Source organism: Chlamydotis macqueenii, chromosome 6 (genome assembly GCF_036417535.1).
Source record: "Chlamydotis macqueenii isolate bChlMac1 chromosome 6, bChlMac1.mat, whole genome shotgun sequence".
In the NCBI taxonomy this organism is placed as follows: Eukaryota; Metazoa; Chordata; class Aves; order Otidiformes; family Otididae; genus Chlamydotis; species Chlamydotis macqueenii.
In genome coordinates, this window is record NC_141561.1 from 29808664 (window position 1) to 29832450 (window position 23787).

The window sequence follows — 23787 nt, forward strand, 5'->3', positions numbered from 1 at the left end:
AATGGGAGGAAATGTTTACAGAAAGGTTCAGGTTTCCTAAGTGAGTGGAATGAAACCCCCCTCAGCAATGATCAGCAAGCTCAGTGTCATGGAGCAGTCTGAAGGAGCCTAACTCACAGGAAAGCAAAGGCCTTTTCAAAAAGGAAACTTGACAAGTGAGCGATTCTGGGGAGCAGCGAGAGGTGTTTTCAAATAAAGGATACGGCTTTCCTAGAGACACAACATGAGTGGGGCTAGCTCTGAAAAGAACTTTAAATCAGTAGTTCATACACTATAAATGTAAAAGGTTATGTTTGAGAGCACAGTGTCCGAATAAAACAGTGCCCTGCAACTATTGCACACTGCACTCAGTAAATGAAATAATATTGCAGTGCAACCGCAGCTGCCATGACGGCATCCAGCTAAGGCATCTTAGATCTCTGTCGTGTAACTTAAAATTTAGTATAGCCACAGTTTAAGGCCAAGGAAGGGTGATGAACCCAATAAATAGGCTGAAATCATTGTGAGAGAAAAGCTGGAAACTATTTCACAGGTGTAAAATCCTGTTTGCTGGGGCACTTTCCACAATTGTAGCAACACAGCTTGAGATCTAAACATTCATTTCAGTCTAAAAAATGAAATAAAATAGACCATTCCATTGAAGCTATCAGCTTTCAGATGACTGTGATAAGAAAGAATGCAGGCTTCAGGCTAGCTATTAAGATTAAAGTAAAATTCACCTGAACAAAACTGGAGATAGCAAAGGTGCTTGGGGGAGAAAAAAAGCCAGTTCAAAACATTGCCCTTCGAAAGCTATTGAAAAGGACCTACTCCTTAGCAGTTCCCCAAAACACTCATCCCGTCAAAGCAAAGATTTAATTTACAGCACTTGTAGCACCCTCCAGTTCTCCGTCTCAAAGCCCCTTTGGAAGGGGAAAAAAGCATTATCCTTATTTTCTAGATAAGGAAACTGGTTTATCAGCTTGCCCTCAGTGAGAGGCAGAGCCTGGAAGAAAACTTGGCTAGGATGCAACTACCTCAAGTGAGGGCAAACATTTGAAACTGTCTCAAAAGGTGGTATCCTGTTGTGAGGGGCTGGTACTAAGAAAGGCCAGTTTCAAGTCACCGCTGAGTTTCTGGTCAGTATATTCACAGTGTATTCACCCCAAAGTCTCTTGCATCTCCCACAAACAAAGCGAGGGGGGGAAGATGCCACGCACAGAGCTGCCCCCCCTTCCATAACCTGGCAAGTGTTCAAAGACTGAAAGAACTTCAGTGGAGCCCTTCTATTAAAAATTATTTATTTAGTGATCTGTACATGGGATGAAGCAGGGCCTCATACAGACCTTAAAAAAAAAAAAAATCAAGTAAAAACATAAATACATATTTTCTTACAAAAGTGAGATTTACAAAATATACATACTGCACTTGTCTTACATGTTTGTTTTTTTCCTTTTTCTTCCACGTGCACATTATAAAAGACAAAAAACCAAGCCCTGCAAGCCTGAAATCAGATCTACTGAAGGATTTGGCTGATGGGCCCATTCCTCATGCCCAGACTCTTGGTACGCCCTCAGACAGCAGCAGTCCGCCCCCTCACCCTGAACAGGTTTTTTCTTTTTAAGTTTCATTCCAGACACTTTTCCCCCCCAAAAATGAAGAGCAGCTATAGGGTGGAGACTTGCTAAAAATCCAGAAATTCCTATTTTGTCCTTAGGCAAGAATATACACACACACACACACACACACTTATAAAAACAACCCTTCAGTGAATATAAATGTGAAGTAGTATGCAAAAAATAAAATATGAACAAGTCAACATAAAAATTTCAGAACAGAAAAATCTGTCACATTTCAAGAAGAAAACAATGCATTTGATGATTAATTTTTGAATGTCTTTCCTTCCAAAACGCGATCACTGGAAACTTAACCAGCTGTATTTTAGCTGAAATGAGACGGCTCCTCACTTGCGGTGCCTGCTTGCTTTTAAACCCCAATTCCAGCCCTCTCCTGCACCATGAGTCATTGCCGTGCAGTTCAGGGAACCTGAGGAGCAGGCAAAGGGTCCATTGTGAGCCAAAAGGATTCCTCCTGTCCCCAGAAGCCGGCTGTGTATTGACTTTACCTGCAGCAAACTCACTGCAAAGCAGGAGAGAAAGCAAGTTTATGGGAAGGAAAGAAAAAAAAAAGTATCTTTACGTTACATATTTTAATGGCTCTTGTTTTGGCAGGAGCTCTTGGTTATGCTCTTCTTGCCCTCTAAGTCTTGCGTTTCCTTCAGCTTAGAAAAGCGACCCATACTGAACGGTAGGAAAACATCCTGCCTCCTCCTTTTTTCATAAAAGGAATGTTTATTTCTGCGAGCTCCTCGCATCCAAGGGTGAACCTCAACGACTTCTTTTTGTTAGTTTGCCCATAAAAACCGATCCCATGCTTATGCCTTTCCACATAGAAAACACTTTTGTTTCCCCCTTTGTCTCCTAGAACAAAGGCAAGGGGGAAAAGCCTTCTGCTGAAAAGCAACAAGTCATTTCTTTTCAGGGTGTGGAATAGCAACCCCCTCCTTCCCCACAGCAGCAAGAACAACAGACCAAGGGCCGGAGTTTCACTTTAAAACAATTAAAACAGGTATCTCTGAGGTAAAAAGGAACTTGTGAGTTGTCAGAACAGAGGCATCTCACAAGCACACGATGCGGGCTGTAGCTGGTTGTGCAGTACTCACGTGATTGCTCTGCCGAGCTGGAAGGAGCAGGCGGTCAGCTCGGGCTTGGGAGTTACCCTGCCTGCACTGCAGTGAGCCCAGCAACTCAGAGGGGGTTTGGCTACTTCTCGCCAGGGCAGCTCAGCTCCTCTGGCTTCCCCTCCCTCTCGTCCAAAGCAAGGCAGGATGGTTTTAGTTGGGTTGGGTTTTTTTTTTCCTGCACAGAGGTAGTGGGAGAGAGAAGTAAGGGGACTTCTTGCAGGTGAAGGACTCGCTCTCCCATCCCACCAGCGCCTCTTTTTCTGTGCTCTTCCACTTATCTGGGCATAAGCACCACTGGACATAGTCCATCTGATCCTCTACACAAAGATTATTATTTTTTTTTCCAAACCCTCTGGGAGGAAGAAAAAGTTTGGAAAATCTTCCCTTCCTCCCTTTTCAGGGAGCCATTGCCTTCCTCTTCTGCCGAGTACCCCTCTCCTCTGCGTGTGTGCATGCGTGCCTGTGTGTGTGTGCCAGAGGGGACAGGGGGACTCATACTGCTGTCTCGCCTTTGCTGCCGGTGCTGAGTCTGTGGTAGAAGCGTCGCCAGGACTGAAGGGTTTTGCCAGACCAGATCCAGAAGCCAGTTGTGATACCAACAATCATGGTCATGAGGTACTTGATCATGAAGACCGTGAAGTCCGGGCTCATAGGAGCAAAGTGGCTGGGACAGGGCACGGCATAGGTTTTGCAGGTCTGGAGGAGCCACGTCTTCTCCCAGGTGCTGCGGAAGGCCTGCTCATAGAAGTAACATGCCAGGACAATGGTGGCAGGCACCGTGTAGAGGACACTGAAGACACCGATGCGCACCATCAGCTTCTCCAGTTTCTCCGTCTTGGTGCCGTCATGCTTCATGATGGTGCGGATGCGAAACAAGGACACGAAACCAGCAAGCAAGAAGGAAGTGCCAATGAAGAGGTACACAAACAAGGGTGCCAGCACAAAGCCCCGCAGCGAGTCCACGCTGTAGATACCTACGTAACACACCCCACTGAGTACGTCCCCATCCACCTGCCCCATGGCCAAGATGGTGATGGTTTTGACAGCAGGCACAGCCCAGGCAGCCAGGTGAAAATACTGGGAGTTGGCCTCTATGGCCTCGTGGCCCCATTTCATGCCAGCAGCCAGGAACCAGGTGAGGGACAGGATGACCCACCAGATGGAGCTGGCCATGCCGAAGAAGTAGAGGATCATGAAGAGGATGGTGCAGCCTTCTTTCTTGGTGCCTTGGGCCACAGTGCGGTAGCCGTCCTCGGAGAAGCGCTCCAGACACACCACTCGCTCCTCCAGCAAGAAACCTGCTGCATAGGCCACTGCCACCATGAAGTAGCACCCTGAGAGGAAGATGATGGGCCGCTCCGGGTAGCTGAAACGCCGCATGTCCACCAGGTAGGTGAGCACGGTGAAGAGGGTGGAGGCACAGCAGAGGACAGACCACACGCCCACCCACAGCCGGGCAAAGCGCACCTCTGCCTCCTTGAAGTACATGAGCCCGTTGGGCCGGGCTGGTTCACAGGGGGCCCCGCAGTCCCGCTCCCCCAGGAACCGGTAGCCCAAGTAAGGGGGCACTTTGAGCTGCCGGGGGCAGGAGAAGGAGAAGCCGGAGGCGGGCTGCGGCGGGGTGAGGAAGTCAGGGAGGTACCCGGCCGTGGGGTGGGCAGTGGCCCCCCGGCCCGCCGCACCGCCAGGCCCCGGCGGGGCGTCCGACGTGTTCTGCCCCACGCAGATCTCACCCGCGCCGTGGACGGGGAAGTTCTCGCAACGGAGCCGCTCTGGCCACTGGAAGCCGAACTTGTTCATGAGGGCCTCGCAGCCCTGGCGGGCCCGCTCGCAGAGGGAGCGGCAGGGCGGGATGGCCTGCTCCAGCACGGTGCACACCGGCGCGTACATGGAGCAGAGGAAGAACTTGAGCTCGGCCGAGCACTGCACCTTGACCAGCGGGTAGAACTGGTGCACCTCCAGCCCCGCGTCCTCCTGGTTGGTGTGGCCCAGCAGGTTGGGCAGGATGGTCTGGTTGTAGGCGATATCCGTGCAGAGCGGGATGGAGATGGGCTGGCAGAAGCCGTGGTCCGGCACGGAGATGCCCTTCTCGCCGTGGTACTGCTGCGCCGCCGCGCCCGCGGGGGTCCCCAGCAGAGCGGCTAGCAGGGCGGCCAGCCCCACCAAGGGGCAGCCGCCGGCGGCCGCCCCGCCGCTTCCTCCTCCGCCGGCCCCCATCGCCGGGGGCCCGGAGAGCCGCGCAGAGTCCTTCAGAGCCGGGTGGCGCGGCGGGGCGCCAGGGGCATCAGCGCCCGGAGGGCGGCGGGGCCCCTTCCGCGGGGCAGGGGCGCGGCGGCGGGAGCTCCGCGACTTTCTTCCTCGGCTGCGGCGGGTCGGCGCTTCCCCCGGCGAAAGTTTCCGGAGCTGCTCCCGCCGGAGAAGGCGACGGCCAGGCGGGAGACGCGCGCGAAACCCGGCGGTGGTGGCGGCGGCTCCGGCCAGCTCCGCGCGGGGTCCTGCGGCGGCGGCGCCGGGGATTTAGGTTACGGCTAAACGGATTATTACCGCGCCCGGCTGAGCCGTGCGTGTTACTCCGGGGCTTAAAGAACTTTTAAAATCCAATTACTGCGCGATCCTCCCCGCGGCTCGGCTGGGTTCCGCTCCCGACGGGCGCCGCTGCCGGCTGTGCGTCCGGGGCAGCCGTGCGCCTCCCGCCTCACCTCGCTCCGCCCGCAGCCCCCACCGACACCGCCCGCACCGCAGCTCCCAGCCTGCGGCCGCCCCGGCGCAAAAAAAAGACACATATACGGGCGGGCGCGCGGCGAGGCCCCGCCCCCGCCGCCGGCCCCATTCACAAACCGCGCCGGGGGCGGGGCCTCGTAACGGCCGCCCGCCAATCCCCGCGCCGCGCAGGGGGCGGGCTGGCGCGCGGGGGGCGGGGAGGGAGGAGTCTGCACCGGAGGCCGGGGAAGGGGTGGGGAAGTTGCGAAGAACTTTTTCCCATCCCCGGCGGGGCGGGGGCGGGAGGAGCCGCCCAGGGGCCCCGCACCCCCCGCGCATTGCAGGGCAGAGCCGGGAAGGGAGGGAGGGCAGAGCCAGCTCGCTGAGGGTGGCCCGAGCAAACGAAAGTTTACCAGCTGCTTTCTGAGAGGGCCTTGGAAATGCAAACAGTTGCCTGTGCCCAGAGTTATTAAAAAAGAAGGGAAAAAAAAAAAAAAAAGAGGAGGGAAGTAAAAGCAGCGCACGGGTCCGTTTGCAGAACAAGCCGGTCGCAGTGTCGGGCTGTTTGTGTCTGCGCGCCACCGCCTCCCCCAGCGCGGGGGGTTTGATTTGGTATCGCAGCATGACCGTTGCTTTTTGCTGGCAGAATAAACGCTTTATTCATGCAGATCTAAGCTTTAGCTGGGGGAAGGCAGCTTTTTTTGAACCGTCCAGTGTGACCTAAGCAAAGAGGAGAAATTTTAGATCCCCGTCTGCGCTGTGGCAACCCCTTGAGAGACGGAAAAGCCATAAAAAAGCAGCAGCTTTTTTCTTATGGAAGCGCCCAGCCTGCCTGCGGGAGAGAAAATGGCATCGGTGGGGAGAGGGCTGCTACTGGCCTGCCACGCGATGCTGAGCAGATCTAGAACCAGAGCAACGTACGTTTGCTAAGGACAGGAGCGTGGGGTTCGCAGCGTAGCTGTTTTGAGGTGCACTGCTGAAACACGGGCTGCGGGAACCGTCCAGCCTCTGGAGCGTGCGGGCAGAGCTTGTACTTGGCAACACGGAAAGAGCGCGCTCGAAAAAAGCCCTGCAACAGCGCCTGCTTTTCCTTCACACTGGCCCACAGAGGGCCAAGTATTATTCAACCCACCCCATCCCTCGCTTTGAGGAGAGAGGACCCTGATCTGTGCTATTCAAATTCTTACTTTTACTCCTTTACTCAGGATTGTGCTCCTGTTAGCGACTAAGAAAAGACACCGATCTGTACCATCCTCCCAGGCAGTTCAAGAGAGCAAGATTTGGCTCAGCGAGCTCCAACAGCAATTGTTGGCCAAATGTTTCCCATATCCTCTCCTGCTCGTGAACAATGTGTCCTCACGCCAGTAAGACCATGGAGCTGTGGCTTTTGTTACATTTGTTAGGAGAAGTTGACAGTTATAAACAGACTTACTAAAATAAATTTACTTCTTTAAGATTTGACATGTTTTTAAAAATAATACTGTGCTCTCCGATATATGTATGGGCAGGACTAGCTACTCATGGCTGCAACAGTTGCTTCTGGAAAAGAAATGTCTTTCTTCATTCTCAGCTTTAGGTGTTTGAGAGTGCCTTAGAGGAACTTCAGTTTTTCAGTTTGTTAAGGCTTGTTATCTGAATTCCTTACTTTTCTACACCTAGTGACTAAGCAGATTTTATGGTACTCTTCACCTAAATAACCTGCCATGTTACAAACTTACATGAACTTGTCTACTCTATTGTTTGTTCTTTGGCAGTTAGTAACCCTCAAAAAGAGTATTCTTTACAGTTGTTTCTTTTTTCTTTTTTTTTTTTTCTTTTCCCATCCCATCTTTCTGTAACAATCCATGAGCCTTTGAGTCACCTATCTGTAGTAATCACCTTAAAGCCTCTATTTTCTGCTTTGGTTTATATGGCTGACTTCATCTGCAAATACAAAAAATGTTGGATGAAAGGAGATGTTTCACTGGCAGGCAATAACAATGCAGAGAAAGTAAAGCCACTGCAAACTTTCTGCCCCATGCATCACTTCTTCTGATTTCTGTACGTCAAGAGACAAGTTCAGAGCTAGTAAAGTGCTGTTGCAAGAAACTATCTTTCAGCAATAGAGAGACAGTGACAGAAACTATTCAGAGTGAGGAATGTCAAATTAAGTGGCAAGATTTTAACTGGATATTTATTTACAAGGCAGGGCAGATGACATCAGTTGTTCCTCCTGTTTTCTACTGGTCCCCTTTGTTAGAGTCATTCCTCCAAATCATGTTATGAATGAAAAGAGGACTGGGAGCACTGGTACATGCTATAAAAGCTGTATGACTCCATTACATCTGTGTTGAATGTAATGTAGAATCAGAGTGAAGCAAAAGAAAAAAATGTTGAAGAGCAGGCAGAAAGGGAGAAGATTAGTTCTTAGGGAGATAAGAAAAGAGTAAACTTACCACATGAAATGATGCTGCTAGGCCATCCCAGATGGCAGGAATATGCAACAGGATTTACTAAGATGAAGGAAGAAACTCTCTTGGGCATGTTACCAAATCCAGGGTTGTTGTTTTCCTATTTAGACACAGTGAGAGAGGGGACACAATCAGTGAGAGAGGCAATAGCAGTCTCAAAATGGGACATTGTGGCCTAGGAAAATCCTGGGCTGCTAAGTCAGTCTGAATATCCTGACAGCTTTCAGGGGACAACTGAAAAAAAAAAAAAAAAGAAAAAAAAGAAAAAGAAAAAAAGCAGCAGCAAAATCTAGGATTCTGGAACTCAGGTTACCCCAAAGCATCCAGAACCTCTGTAAGTACCATCAGTCATGTTTTAAAAGGCAGCAAACTCATGCTCATCTCCTGTTCCTACCTCAATCTAAATTCACAAGTGTTAGCCTGCAAAATTACTTAAATTTCCTCACAACAGGAGGGATTCTCATCAGCACATAAGCACAGGCAGCCACCGTTAGCCAGGTTGTCAGCCACCCAGAACAAATGTGCTGCGGAAGACTTTGCGGCATCTGAGAAATTGTCTATTGCAACCACATAGCAGTTAAAAAAGTTTTCTTAAAAAATCCCCTAACGGCTAGTGTTCTGAGTATGCCACATGGTCTGTCAGCAGCAAACCATCACAAGAAAAGTCCTGGCAAGTCCAAGATACCAGAATAGATTTACAATCGCAGGTATTGGTACCAACTCTGGAGCTGCCTGACTAGACTATTGTGCATAGGGAGGGGTTGTTGGGAACAAGCAATTATCTGTCTTTTAACACACTTAAAAATAAATCCAGTTCAACCTCCAAACTAAGACAGAGTGAGGAGCAGCATCCCTACATTATGTCTTTTCCTGCTGTTTTAAAGCCTCCTTAAACAATACAATATAATTTTCCTTGCTTCCTATCCCATCTGATAGAGAACTCTTCCCATGGAGGGAAAAAAATCAAAACAAAACACCCCCTCCCCACCCCACCACTTATTTTGGGTGCCCGAGGGTGAACATTTTCAGATTACCTGTTGCAAGACTTCCAGTCCTCCTTTCCCTCAGAAGAACAAAGGCCATTGCTTCCCCCGTCACCTTCCACTGGCTGGCAGAAACTCACCAGGCCTCGCTGGCCGTCCTGCTAGCAGGCACTGCCAGCAGCCACAATGCAACCGCCCAAACTGTGAGATTTGTCCCAGTTACATTTGGTAAATGGCTTCCGTGACACTTTTAACCTCAACATTTAGAAGCGTACTTACCTATAGTCTTACATGATCAGGCAGGCTATTGAGCTGCCAACATCAAAATTTGCACTCCCTAAAGCTTAGTGGGGAAATGCCAGGAGCCTGGGGGGAAATAATGCATTTGCCTGTTTTACATAATGATTTGCATAATTAGAACTAAAATAAGTTCACAGTATTACATCTGCTTGGATTTCTATCAGTCTGATAGATTACTCTAAATAGCATCTTGTCTGAGCTCACCAAGGAAATCTCACCTTCCTGTAAAGAGGCAGGAGAGCCTGGTATTTCACAGGCGGGGAGTGCAGAAGGCAAGCCCCTGCCCCCCACCACGGAGCCTTAATTTGAAATTAGATTGAAGACATAAGAACCTGATTGAGAAGAGCATATGGGGAGGGCACAGGTGACAAAAGGAAGGGGATACTGCTGGAGGGGATGTGGTTTCCCACAGTGAGAGAGGTAAAAGCTAGTTGCATCATGGATTTGTGAGGTAATTATTAGCTTATGAAGTAGTATCCCAAAGGATACAGGGAAGCTCCACTGCCTTCCACATTTACGATCAAATTGGAGAAAACATTAGGAAACGATCACAAAGATGGGCAATCAGGCTGATGATTGCTTTCATCTCCCAGATCCATGAATAAGAAAACAAAACCTGAAGCTGATCTGCTCATCCCCACTCAGCAGCTCAGTGAGGACATCAGTTACATTTTAACTCTTTGATGGCACTTTGAATTCCCCTGTTTCTTTAAAGCGAATTTAATCTGCTTTCTCACGATTCTAGGGTTGCAGAGGCCCTTTGGTATAAAATGCAGACAGTCTCTCCCTATTTCACTTTCTTAAACTAGGTGTTTTTTTAACAAGACAAATTCTCTGCTGTGGCAGCAGTATCATCAGCCAGGTCCTGTCATCGTTCTGTCTGGGTGCAGTAATATCACAGTATGAAGAAGGGAAGCTTCCAGAGACAGCAGGAAAAGATGACATTTGTGTCTGCTGTCCTCTTTCCATCGGTAGGGAGGATCCTGCTCCTCAGATTGAGACTCTGTATGTAGCATAGGCACATGCAAAGTTACTTTCTGGTTCTTTAAATCTTAAAAGGTGCTTCTGTCCTGGCATTGTGCTTGGATGCTTCCCAGACTGCTGTAGCTGATTTTAGCTGATTCCATACACACTGGGATATTTGACATATCAGCCTGAGCAGTGCCTGGAGCAGAACCACTTGGAATGGAGCTGCCCCAGCCACCTTCTGTTGGATGCTGCAGGAGTTCCAGACTCATGGGTCCTCCAGCTTATCCTGAGCTTCTCTCAGAGCTTATGAAAATGACTCACAGGTCTGCAAAGGTCTCTGTCAGAGTTAATCCTTGCCCAAAAGTATTACAGATCCAAACAAAAAATAAATATACCCTTCCCTGCTTGCTCCCACCACCGTGGAATGTTTTTCATGAATTTGGCTAGTGTCTTTTTGTGGTTCAAGCTCCTCTTCCCAGAACTATACTCCTCTAGGCCTCTCTTCCACACCATAGATCCTTGACCTAGTCTGGACTCTGTCAGATATCTCTTTTCCTCCAAAGCCCCGTGATTTCATTCCTTCTGTGTGATTCCCCCTTCTGTAAATCCTTCTCCAGTTTCTGAGGCCAAAGACAAGTGCTAACACCTCATCTCTGGGTCCTTCCTGAAGGAACTGCACAATTATAAAGCTCAGCTCTCTGCAGAAAAGCTAGAAAAACCTGGTTCTTCTGCTAGACAGACACTTCTATAGAGCTGTTCTGTTTGCATAGCTGCTGTTAAGGTGATTTCAGTCTCTTATCCAGGAGTGTTTCTATATGCAGCTCTAACAACATAAGGCTGACTGAGGTATGTAACAATTTAGAGAAAAACAGCCAAGTTTCTCAAGTTTGTGTGTAAATTTCCCATCTCATTGCAGGTGGTGCCACAATATTTGTGAGCACTGAATTATGTTTTGCTTCTGGCACTGGGGTTGGTGTGGACACAATGGCTGGTTGCTCTGATCACTCTCCCCTTGATTGTGAGGGATGCAACGGTCAAATGCATTGTGCTATGTCTTTTGTCATTTATGCCCAATTTTGTTTTAATTTTGGCTTTCTATAGACTCATATATTTGAGATTGTATCTTAAATCCTCTTTAATGCACAGAGTGAAGGCTTGCACTTGTCTTATTTCACTTAATGGGTAAGGTTTCACTTGTTTCAACGGAAACAGAACAGAGTACTCATCAAAGCCTCAAACTCTGTTTATGTAGGAAGAAGAACCAGATTTAGCCCAAAATAAGAGATGGGAAGGACTCATTATATTGTTTAGCTCCTGTTATTACATATGCCAGTGGTGTAATTAGTCCAATTTTAAATGCCTTGAATAATGGGACTATTGCCATCTCTCTTGGGACATGGTTCTGCCACCTAACAATCATACTGGCAGGAAGCCACTGCCTGATGTTCAAACAAATGGTTTATCTTTGCTTGATTAAGACTCACTAAAGATTACTGCAGCCTCCAGAAATATGTTGTTTCCAAAGCTTAGAAAACAAGGGAAGAAGAGCTGTTATACAATACAGAATTTGCCAGATGTCTAAAGAGGCTAAGGAATTCCTAAGCCTCTGTTTACAAAATCCTCTCTCCTCCTCCCCTGAATGCTTAAATTACCAATCACTGCTATCATCCTATGTTTAGGGTGAAATTTCCTTAACCAACTCCACTTCCAAAATTGGACTGGAAAGAGAAACAAACATTTAAATTACTTTTATTTTCTTCCCAGTGAGCTTGCACAAATTAACCCTTGTCCTCCACAGTTACAATTAAACTCTTAAACAGGATTGTTTCTTCCTTTGGTCCCAATTGTGCCCTGGAGTCCCACTTGCTGAGGGTTTGCTGCTTTAAGGCCACATGAAGGTTTGCTGTGCAGGGCTACTGCCTGCTGCATCCCTGCAAGTCCTGGAAATGAGTGATGCTGCTGTTGGGAGAATTTCTCTTTCCAGAAGAGCCCCCAGGCAGTGGTGACCCAAAGCACGTTTCGATGAAGCCATGCTGTTAAGGAATGCCATGCCTACAGACAGCTCTCCTGAGAAACTGGGGCTGTGCGCTTTGTGGACCAGCATCACGTGCTCTCCTTTACCTTTTTTTATCCAGTCATTTCTAAACTATGGTTTCTACTCCAGTGTCAGCCTGCATTGACTGAACTCTCTTCGAGCTGGGACCAATGGTACTACTGAACGGCGCTGGAGATATTAAGCTGATTTCCTTCCGTGGAGGGAGGGGAACCAGAAAGCAGCACTTCAAATAAGCTCCCTCCTTATGGAGTCTCTGAAGGGAATGAGGGCCCATTTTCTTAATTACATGTTCATTAGTATGTTTAGTGCTCTCCTCCCTCTTTTCCCCCAGCCCTGCCACCTGGGAGTTCCTACTATGTTACTGGAAAGCCACAGAGGTTTATTTAAATACCACATAGTCAGATTGGAATGAAAAGCTATGAAGCTTCCACTCTTTAATACTTTTTGAAATTATTTATGGGCTATGCTTCTTGCCTACGTAGAAGGTGCCTTCTGAGATTCCTGCAAGTCAATGCAGAAATAGCTGTTTGAATTGAGCAATAATTAGAAGCATATGGAGCAAAGCAAAGCATCAGAGAAATCCCATTCTGCTAAAGAAACACTGCTGTCTGAAATAGATTTCAGCTGCATGTAACGTTTTCTCATACGGGCTAAAAAGAAATAATGTCATATGTCTGCTTTGCACCTACCAAAGCTGGGAAATTCAAAGTAACGTCTGTGATTCTGCACTGAACTCGGTCTAATACCGCATGGCATTTGCAGCCCCTGCGTTTGCCTGGACCACGGTTACAATTTCTTTTCTTTGCTAGACCTTAGAACAATGGAGATGCAACTTTCTTTTGTGAATGTGTGTATATTTGTGTTTGATTTTTTTTTCAATCTTTGCTTTTTTTTTAGTTATTTAAAATGCTGAGGAAATGTCTGTGACTTAAGACATGCTTACGATCTTTTGTAATGCACAGGCTCTGTCTGGGGAAGGTACTCAGAGCTCTCAAATCCTAATTTGCTGCCAAATTCTTACGTGCTTGATGTGGTAGATGATTGTTTCACTCCTGACTTCTAAAAATAGCAGATCCTGCTCTTGTTGCTCCCGCAGATCATCCCTTTGAGTTTAGAGATAACTGAAAGCTCTCAGCACCTCAAGGGGAGACATACAGCACCCAAGCTCAAATTTTTACTCTATTTCTCATTTGCTTTGCTCACATGAGTGCAACTGGACGCCGTTTGCTGTGGGGCTTTTGTTGGACAATGTTGTTGGGATGAGATTATTTTCTTTCGATGATTATAACTTATTGACCTGATAGCTAGCCATAAAGTCATATTTTGGTCAGCTGCTACACATGTACAGTAAAGACATTGTTTTAATTATGAACTTGTTAATATCTACGCTGGATTTTTCAAGTGTCAGGGATTCATGCTACTATGTACTGGAGTATCCTCTAGCCATCTTAAAATTACAAAGACACTCAATCTATCTGAAAACTAAAATATTGTAGGACTCTGAAGTATTCAAAACTTGTGTTACTCAAGATTGCTTACAAACAGGTTTAAGCATTTCGCATGGAGCAGAATTACTCCTAGAAAAAAAAAATCTGATTTTGAAGGAAATCATGAACGTTGGTAGGTTACTGTGTTCCTTCTGCTGTGAGCGAGCAGGCATGCACTGGGCTCAGCGAGGCTGTGGCGTGTGCTTGCCCCACAGTGCTGTTTTCGACTGCATTCAGGGGGGTTGCGCAAGTCGGGCAGGGGCTGGGCTTGCTGGTGCAGCGAGGAGCGAGCGTCATGGCAAGTCCTGTGGCGTAGGAAGTGATGCTGGGAATGCCATAGGTGGCATTCCTCTGTTTGACCCTGCCTCCCAGCCCCATTCTGCTGTAGGTGCAAGGTTTTGCCTGGGGTGTGAAAGCTGAAATTCCAGCTGCTGATCGCTATTAAAGTGCAACTGCAGAAGTAGAGATGTTAATGCTGATGTCTTTGCCAAACTCCTGCTGGCTTATTTTCGTAAAGGCTGTTGCGGGTGGGAGGGGGGATAATGAAGGAAAATGAGATCTAATATTAAAACAATAAAGAAATTTTTTTACAATGAGGGTGGTGGAGCACTGGCACAGGTTGCCCAGAGAGGTGGTGGATGCCCCATTCCTGGAAACGTTCAAGGCCAGGTCTGAGCAACCTGATCTGGTTGAAGATGTCCCTGCTCCTTGCAGGGTGGGTTGGACAAGATGGCCTTTGAAGGTCCCTTCCAACCCAAACCATTCTATGATTCTATGACTTTCTGGGCAAAGCAAACAAGTGCTCCAGTAGCATCTTAGAAGCTACCTCGCATGATACATTGGTGATGGTGAAGGAGTGCTAATCCTGGAAACAGTGTATGGACATTAGTAGCATTTTGTTAAGGTCAATGATCTGTGGGTATTTGCGAGGTTCTTTAAATTGGTGTGACCTGAATTTGAATGAGAACCCCATCTCTGGGTGAAATAAGCATTGTGCCAGTGGCTCCTGGTTAGGGAGGCAACAGGCCTCTGAACTGTGGTGTTATTGTCATTATCTAAGTGCAGTGTGATCCTTGATGCTTTCCTAGACATAACAGTAATGGCATTTTCTGCCCAGCAAGATCTTATTCATGCAAATTCTCACTGTGGTAGAGAAGGGTGTTGACTCATGAAAGGCTGTGGAAAGTGGGACAGCTGAAGTGGTGACTGTCCCCAGCCGGTGCCCCTACCCTGCCCCAGGCATCACCGCCTCCAGGGCAAGGACATCTGTACTCTGCCCAAAGCCAGTCTAGCACTGCCACCACCGTGGTGGCCCACTGTGTTAGAGCATTTAAAATTGGGCACTGGCTTACTTCCCTACTCTGGACTGCAAACCAAGGCAGTTCCTGAAACAACATTGTTTTTGACCCAGAGATCCCTGTGAGGGGCAGCTGCTTGCGGGAAAGCGGCAGGGCAGGGCAAGGGGGAGGGAGTTGCTGTAGCCATCTGATTTTAATCTGTGTCTGTGACTCAACGCACTCCCTGACCACAAGGGTCAGCTCTTTGTGAGTAAAGTCTATAGGCGTTGGTCCCTAGATATTACGCAGATATGGTGAGTTTGGGCTCTCTGAAGCAACCTGAGCAACTGAGTAATAGATACTCACCAGCTTCCAAATTTGCTCAACAGTTTTCCAGAGAAAGGTTCTGTTTTCCAAGTATTCCTAAGGCAGCTGTGCTTATGACATCGAAGATCTAAAAATTAGATTTGCTTCAAAAGCATATCTGAAAGCTGCTTGGTTTGTTTGGCTTTTTTTTTTTTTTCTTTTAAGTGAGACTGACTCTCCCTTTAAGATGCTCTCAGATTCTGGGTGCCCACCATCAGGGCTGTGGGTGGGGAGGAGACCCAGGCTGCTTCTGAGCCTCTTCAGAGATGCTGATCCACCCCAGGGAAGCTGCTCGCAATCTGCAACCGAAGCCAGGCAGCGGAGAGCCAGCACAAGCGCTGTTTTGCTAGATGAATTCTCTAGGGTCTGAGGGCTTGTTTCTGAAGAGGGCCAGCTAAAAAAATCCCAGAACTGGCATGGGGGTTGTATAAAACTTTGTTATTGCTTTTGTCTAGCTTTAAAAGTATTGATTTGGAGGTATGTATTTTTTCACTGCATTTTTATCAAAATCTCTTTTGAAAATAATTGTTTGTTGAAAACTTTTACCAAGAAAATTAAATTTACTGGTAGTATTTGAAGTTATCGCTTTTTCAAATGTGATGAAAAAATAACAGTTGGGATAGGAGCTCCTGGAAGCATCATGGGGGAAACCCAAGAAGTACATCATCCCAACATATTTTGTCTTGAAAATCACTTGAAAAAGGATGGTATGTGACAATTTCTTCCTATTCACGAGCATAGAGTTAAAAGAAAAATCAGGTCAATTTTTAATGCAAAAATGCCAAGTGTTTATCTCTATAAACAGAAGCAAAACCAAAAGCCGGGTAAACCCAAATTGTATAGCTGCCCAACGCAGGCACCCCCTTGACTGGAGGAGGAATTAGTGCCTTGCATAATCAAGCCTGGGGAGCTCATTTTGTCATGCTCAAAGGCCACAGTGGTGCAACAGTAGGGGTGGAGGGATCAGCAAGCACCAACAATGAATTCCCTTCATTTTTCCAATTTAAGGCCTGAGTAGAGGAAATGCAAAGCTCTTCTCTTTTTGTGCTCTCTCTCTTTTTTTTTTTTTTTTCCTTTAAGGGCAGATGAAAAGAGTGAGGCAGTAAAGGAGCCAGGTTGACACCTGTATCTGTGACAGCTCAAGCAAGGGAAATAGTGGGAAAGGATCCACTGGCAGCAATTTGAAACTGTCCCCCTTCCTGACTTGGCGGCTTTGACTGATGGTGCAGCTTTGTGCAGCCATATGGTCGAATATCTTGAAGGGCCGGCAAAGAGGTGCTGGTGCCAGCGCTGGGAAGGGGAACCAAGTTATTATCAGAAACCAGATCTCCAAGAGAGGAGAGCCATTAATACAAACTTTTGCTTCATGCTTCACTCTCGTCTCTGCACACAGGATTGAACGCAGCACTGGGGGACAGGGAGCCCCAGCCTGGACACTGGGAACAGCTGTGCCAAGCCATGGTTAAAAGGAAGGGCTTCTTCCTCAGCGCTTAGTGCACAGCATGGTCTCTTTTACAGGGCGGCATTTCCCTCTTTGCATATGCTCTCACACACTCCTTTTTATTTGCCCAAACCCCAAATTTGACTTTGTTATAAACTGCCACATGGGTTCTCCCTGCAAAAGAGCCATTGCAGCACCAGGAGGACGGGGTTTGTTCAGCCCAAACTGCAGCTGAGATCCGAGGAGAGCCGAGCTCCCTGGCTGGGGCCCCTGGCAGCACTGCTGTCCGTTAATGTAAAGCAGCACCAGGGCCAGCAAGATAAGAGTTGTAATGACTGCTGTGGGTTCCCGCTTTCTGGTTTATTACTTGGTACATTACATTTGTTTCCAGCAGAGAAGAGTTTGTGTGAGTGGCTGCACTGGTTGTGTTGGACCAAGCTCCCTACATGGTTGTGTGGATGGACTCCAGGGACAGAGCTGCACTTCCCCTTAATAAGCTCCTCGCACCACATTAAAGATAAAAGGGGAAGGGAAATATTTATATTCTGACAAAGCAGCTCTTCCCTTCAGGCTCTTGTTTTATTTATTAGATTGCTCTGTCCCTCTTTTGCAGTTTTTTCTCTTGGTTTCAGTGCCTGTGCTCTCTTTTTCTCCTTTATTCACTAATTTCATCCCTGGGAGACAGTGACAGCAAAACTTAAGAATCGCTGCCCAAGACATCAGATTCAAGTTGTGTAATTCCCAGTTGGTAACTACAACTCTCCCCCATCTGTGTTTTTAACACAAAGTAATGATTTATAGTGCTTAAACAATTGAATATATGACATCTGGTTTACTCGCACTGCTTTAGATGAAACTGTAGAAATGGGGTGTGTAAGGTTTTTGATGGTAGTTGTTGTTTGTTTGTTTTTTATACGTTGCAACACAGATGCTGAATATCCTCCCTTGTTTGTGTAGGCAATGGAAACCACTATCACTCTTGTCTAGAGAAGCCCTTACCGAGGCATGACACAGCTATGCTGAGACCTTTCTAACCTCATTCATCAAACACTTCCTTTCCTCTGAGGCCTTGTCCCGGGGGACCATTCATTTCCTCCAACTAATGTGCCACACGAAAGAAATCTTAGGTAGATTCCTGTGTCTGGGTCTAGCTCCAAATTTGTATAAAGGTTCAAGAAGACAACGTAAAGATACAAATACAATTGTATTTGGCAATGTGGTATTATGAACCATTCTGCATCTTTTGCTCCTTGTCATATGTTGCAGAAAATCACATGCTGACTTACAATGTCAGGGGACACCAGTGTCCGTGTAATAATTATTTTTAGAGCTATATTTTCTTGCCACACTCGGGTAGCTGTCTGCTAAGAGTGAAGCATGAAAATTAACGAGAGTTGGTGTCCAGAAGCTTCACCTCACTGACATTGTCATGTTTCTGCCTAGTGTTGTAGAATTGCAAAATATCTGCAAAGCACAGCCTTTACACCACCATGCTTAAGTGGTGTAAACTGCTGACTGAATGAATTGAAGCTGGCTGGGTTTTACCATTCACAATCTCTCCCCAAAAGCGCCACAGCTCTGTTTCCAGACTGATCAGGAAGGCAAAGGAATTTGTTAATTGATTTTTCTCCCTCCCATATCAATTAATGAAGCCCGTCTAGGGAGATGTGTGCTCTTCTCTCTTTGTTAATTAATCCTTTTCCTTTATCTTCACAAATAACGGCAATAAAGCAATTAGCAAAGGATTTACAGGGTGTGGAGCAGTGAAAGATTCCTCCAGCCCCTCTGCAGCTCAAGCTGTTCGGTGCTGCTGCAATTCAGGCTCTGTCTAAAGGGATTTGTGTCCCCCACCCTCTGCGGTGCGGCTGCTGAAAGCTCGGCCTCCTCAAGATGTGAAATCCCCAGCTTGCTTTCCCTTACGGGAGAGTTAACAACTTCAGTGCCAGTCCTTGGCAAAGGCCTCCGCTGGGACAATGGCACCAGGCTTCAAAAGTGACAGGCACTGGCTGCCAGTGTCACCGCTGTCCCCAAAGTCCCTGAGCCCATGGCTCCCAGGAAGGGTGCAGCAAGGCAGGGTGTGCTGAGCTGCCTCAGTGCCTCCATCTTGCTACAACAGCAGCCCCTCTGTCTCCGTCCCCTCTCCTGGCCCTCTCCCCCCATCCCAGCCCATACACAGGTTCTGCCTACACAAAAGCCCTCGGGCAGTGGTTCAGCTCTGTCAGCCAGTAGAAGAGGAGCCTACTACAGGAGGACGGACTTGCCCTCTCTTCTCTGTGACCGTGAGGTGTTGGATGGGTTTTGCCGTTCTCCCCAGATGTTAGGGCTCACCTGAACAGCTGTCTCCAAACTTGCTGACACAGCTGCCCTGATGGTGGATGCCTTTTGTGGAAAGGACCGCAGCTGTGCATTGGGTGATGCGCTGGTGGAGGGAGCAGCATCTCCATACAGGATATTCCCACCCTGACAAGGCATCTGTCCCTGTGCTCAGCTGCTGAAGTTAGCCTTTGTCAGTGTCTCTCCTGGGTGGTTCCCTCCTCTTTGAGTGTGGAGGTGAGTCCTGGCACTTTGTCCATTTCAGCAGCAAAGACCATGCAGATTCCAGCCTCGGGCAAGGAAAAAGGCATTACTGACAACTTATATTTTGAAATGTTTATAGGTTAAGTGGTTAAGCTAAGGCAAGGTTCAAGGATTTCAAGCATTTTTTTAGGCAGGCTTGGGAACCCAGAGTTTCATCGTTCCTCCGTGTGTAAGTGTGGTCTGACCTTCACACCTCTGCACAGGACTTGGTGTGGAGAGCGTGAAAGTTGGCCCCACAACAGGGAGCACAGCACCCTTGACTGGTTTTGATCATTTAATGGTTCCAAATCATCATTTCTTATCACTTGCCCTTAAATGTTATTACCAAAGAGTAAGTTTGTTGGTAATGTCCCATTTAAGAGGAGCTTTACAGAATATTTATCTTTCCCTGCTGCTTAAGAAGATTACTAGTACGTAAGAGTAACCAGCAGGTCCTGAAGCACTGCAGCAAGAACTATCCGTATGTTCAACCTCCTCCTTTCTGCCCACAGCTCCCCCTCTGCCTTCTCATTAGCAGCTGTGGTGTATTGCTGGAAGGCCCATCTCCACCCTCCTTCTGGAGGCACAAAGAGCTAGAGATGAAAATCTTCCTCTTCTGTGCTCCTAGCTATGAAAACTGTGAGCCCTTATGGTTCCTCAAATGACAAATTGGCCTGGGAAGGGCAAGCAGATCCCACCAGCCCTGCATAGAGTGGTCAGTGAAGCGATCCCTGCTGAGCTGGAGCCCTTGGAGGGAACAAGCATGTGGGGCTGAGTGCCCCCAGCCCTTGTTGGTCCCCAGGCTTTGAAGAGGAAAAAGGTCCCATCTTAATGTGCAAATTATCAGTGGTGGTAGCTCTGCAGCTATACTGTCACCCAGCATCCCCTGGCAGAGTTTAGGCTAGGTGCTGGAAAATGAAGCAACTGACTGCAAGAACCCAAAGAAAGTGTCTGTGCATGACGGAGTGTTCAGGCACTTCAGGGAAGTCCAGCTGTCCTTCAGCCAAGATGTTTTACCCTGGTGAAAAGGTATAGCATGGGTGGCATGTGTTTGGTTGCCACTCAGCCTCCTGTGACCATCCCAGCCAGCCTGGTTAGCTCTGTGCTGTTGTTGTGTGTCTGGCAGGCTTTGTGAGCTGCCCAAAATCAGTGAAGGGAAGAGCTGGTGAGCTCTAGAAAGCATATTCAGCTCTTACAGCACTGGGCTGCTTCATCAGACCAAATTCCTTTCTCCTAATGTAGGCTCCACAAGAACAATTTTTTGATACACTGCACGTAATTTTAATTATGCACTAAACATGTCTGACTTGGGTCAATCCTTCTGTCACTATGGGGAAGTGTCTTGGGTTTTTTTCTTTGTCTGTCATGTTGTTTGCTCACCGCTGCCATGCCTATCTCTATTTTCAAATGTAAACTTGGTGTGCCACTATCAAGTGACAGTGAAGAGATGTGGATGTTCTGTGTGACAGCATGTATATAGTAGATGCATATTTGTCCTTAAGGCAAGACGCAATGTTTCATCCCAAGGGAAATAAGAATGACCCTTAGTCTGTCTGGCTATTTTACGATCTGTCCTTCCTCTTCTGTTTCCTGTGAGGTTAAAGACCTGCTGGTGATGATTAAAAGTACTGCAGTTTTTTCTCTCTCTAAATATTTTTTTTGAGTTATTTCAGAAGCAAGAAAGAGGCTAGAAAGGTTTAGTTGCACCTTCCTTTTCACCCTGATGTCCACAAAAATTCAGGTTCTGCTGCATTTTACTTTGTAACAAAAGTAAAACTAAGTAACCTTTTTCTTTCTGTTCTTCAGCAGCTGAACATCCGCTATCCCTCCCAAACAGATTGCCAGAAGGACATTTTTTTGCAGCCTTCATACCAACAGCTCACTTGCATGGTGCCAGCATCGGATCTCCAGCCTGGAGCTCCTAGCACTTCTGGGTCCATGTATATTAGCATCATAGCTGTTAGGAGGCAAGTTCAGAAATTTATTCCAAATTACCCCAGAAATGGTGGTCAGGGCCCGTATCAGATCTTTATCCTTGGGCTCCATTTCTAGTCCAGAGCTGCTATACTTCTTTCTGCAGAACCCCAGCAAAGATACTGTTGAGAAAAATCATAACAAGGTGGTGCCAGCAGATTGCCTGTGCATTGCACAGATGGTCTGCACATGCAGCACAAATCCAGTGCTTTGGGAAATGTTGAATTTACTCTACCCTGGCTTCACAGCTGATTCCAACATGCACCACAAGCCTCTCTGACACTTCCGGGAAGTGTTGGACTCGCTTGCAGACTCTCTGCAGCTGATCTGGGCAGATGCTGTGGAAATGCCTGGGGTTCCTGGACATTGAGTAACCTAGGGTTGCTACCGCATAGTACTTCCAGCTGGGCCATTGGACTCTCAGAAATCCCACATAAAGGTAAAGAAAGTCCTCAGATTCTCCCTTCCTTCCAGACAAAATCTGTGGGCAGAAGAGGGCATGTCCAATTAAACCCAGACATGTTAGCTTTGCTCTAATCTGTCTGCTGGATGTCTGCAAGATGCAGGGAGATCAGGCAGAAGATGAATGGTGTGGCAGTCTAAAACCACAGTTTGCTGTGAGTAATGTTAGCATATTGATGCAGCCTTTCATTCTCAGGGTTTCTCCAAAGTAATTAGTGTAAAGTTCTCTGCAGGATAAACGTTTGAAGTATTTTTTCCACTCCACGTTCTCTTCTTTCCCATCTTTTAACCTCCTCTTAAGTCACTGTGTTTGCTTAGTGGCAAATCTGTGTGTAGCAGTTTCATTGTTTTGCATTCATTCTACCTTCATGATATCTACAACTGTCTGAAATCTCTTACTGAATATGGCCTGTCCCAAGTAGCCAGGAGATTGGATCAGGCAATCAGGCCAACCCTTCTGCTCTTGAACTTCTCCAAATGAGAAGGGTGTTTAAAGAAATAAATAAATGAACTGCCACCTCTCCTATGCACCAGGGTAGAGCTCACAGCCACTCAGTCAGAAGGTGCTGGAGGAGATCTGATTGCACTGTGGAGTGGCTGCTGAAATTGCAAATGAAATGAAACAAAAAAATAATCAACATTTCCAGTTCCCTTTCTCTCTGTAGGCAGCCTGCTGCCCTGCACACACTCAGCTGCCTGGAGACAGGGCAGTACTACAGGCTCCCCACAGCAGTAGCTGCTGAGGAGGAAGGGGTAAATACCTTCTCGTGGCTGAAATGCCCTGCTAGCAGTTCGTGTCCTCTCAGATAAGCAGTGACATTACAAACCCACACAGATTTTGAAAACTACCAGGAAATACACCAAAGAAGAATTTCCTGTTTTAAATGGCTGTGGAAGTTGCTACTCTCCTCCATTAGAAATACAGATTTCAGCTGGGGCTCTGAATGAACACGTGTGGAGGGCCTGGCTTTTTGGGGCTGCTGCCCAGATCTGTGATGCTTTGGCTCCTCCCCAACCAGAGTGCTGCAAAAGGGGCCTCTGACCTGGACCCTTCTGATGGTTGTGGGCAGCACAGCACAGAGGCACACAGCACCTTAGTCTCTCAAAACCAGGCAAAAGTTGTATTTCAATACTTAGATGATGTTAATATGAGAGTGGAAAAGGATTCTGCCTTCCCTATCTTGCTTCCTCTGGCTGCACAGCTCTGTTGAGGTGTAAACATGAATCTCTGGTGGAGTTTTGGTTGGCCTCATTCTGTACCTGCCTCATTCACTCACCCTCTGTTTTTCTTTCCTGGCAGATGGTTCCTCTCAGATCACGAACATGCTGCTTAGTAATTGCATTAAGGCAATGGAAACAGGGCCTTTTGTTTATCGGCTTTTCCTCTTTGTAAGCGGGGCGGAGGTAACTGCGGGCAGGAAGAGATGGAGGAACAGTTCACTGGAGATTGTCTTCCAGTGAGAAAATCAAAGTGCTTGTCCAGATCCTCACCCTCTTGTAGAAGCATGTGGCATTGAAACAAGGCAAGAACTGAATTCCTCTCTCTGTGTAAGATTGGTATTAAGAATTTACCTGCCTTAACTACATTTTGTCAGGAGGGAAGCCCCAGTGTAGAAGTTGCTTTATGGTCTCCAGAAGTCCCTTTTCACATAGTCTTGCTGGTCATTGGGTGAGCTGGCTACATCCAAAGCCCCTGCTGTATTTGTTGAAATCAGCTGGACATACAGCTTTTCTATAACAAAGAGAGGGAGCTGCTTTAGTATCAAGACATGCAGTCTTACATAAATTAAGTAACTGTATGTAGCTTAATAGGATCATGTCCCTAGCTCCCTGAAACTGAAAGAAAAAGGAGGATTATTTTTTTTATCCTTCAAGTAACATGCTTTTAACAGGACTCTTACCTGACTGCCATTCTATTGCCCTCTGTCACCAACATTAAACTGCTGAAATCTATAATATAAACCTGTCCATACCTCTGCCTATAGTATGCAATGTCCCAGCCTTCTAAGAGCAGCATGCCAGGGAAGATGCTGTATAATAATGC

The 23787-nt window shown here is 47.2% G+C and overlaps 1 protein-coding gene across 1 annotated transcript; it reads right to left on the reverse strand.

The window, feature by feature from the left end:
* Positions 1-1250: 1250 nt before the first annotated feature.
* FZD7 (frizzled class receptor 7) lies at positions 1251-5379 on the reverse strand. Its single transcript, XM_010117421.2, has 2 exons — positions 2702-5379; positions 1251-2118 (listed from the first exon to the last, which is right to left on the reverse strand). Exon 1 carries the CDS (start codon positions 4937-4939, stop codon positions 3215-3217), a length of 1725 nt encoding a protein of 574 aa, XP_010115723.2. The 5' UTR covers positions 4940-5379; the 3' UTR covers positions 1251-2118; positions 2702-3214.
* Between the last annotated feature and the right edge of the window lie 18408 nt (positions 5380-23787).

Coding starts and splice junctions, on each gene's coding strand:
- FZD7 (XM_010117421.2), bottom strand. CDS start 4,939: ATGGGGGCCGGCGGAGGAGGAAGCGGCGGGGCGGCCGCCGGCGGCTGC.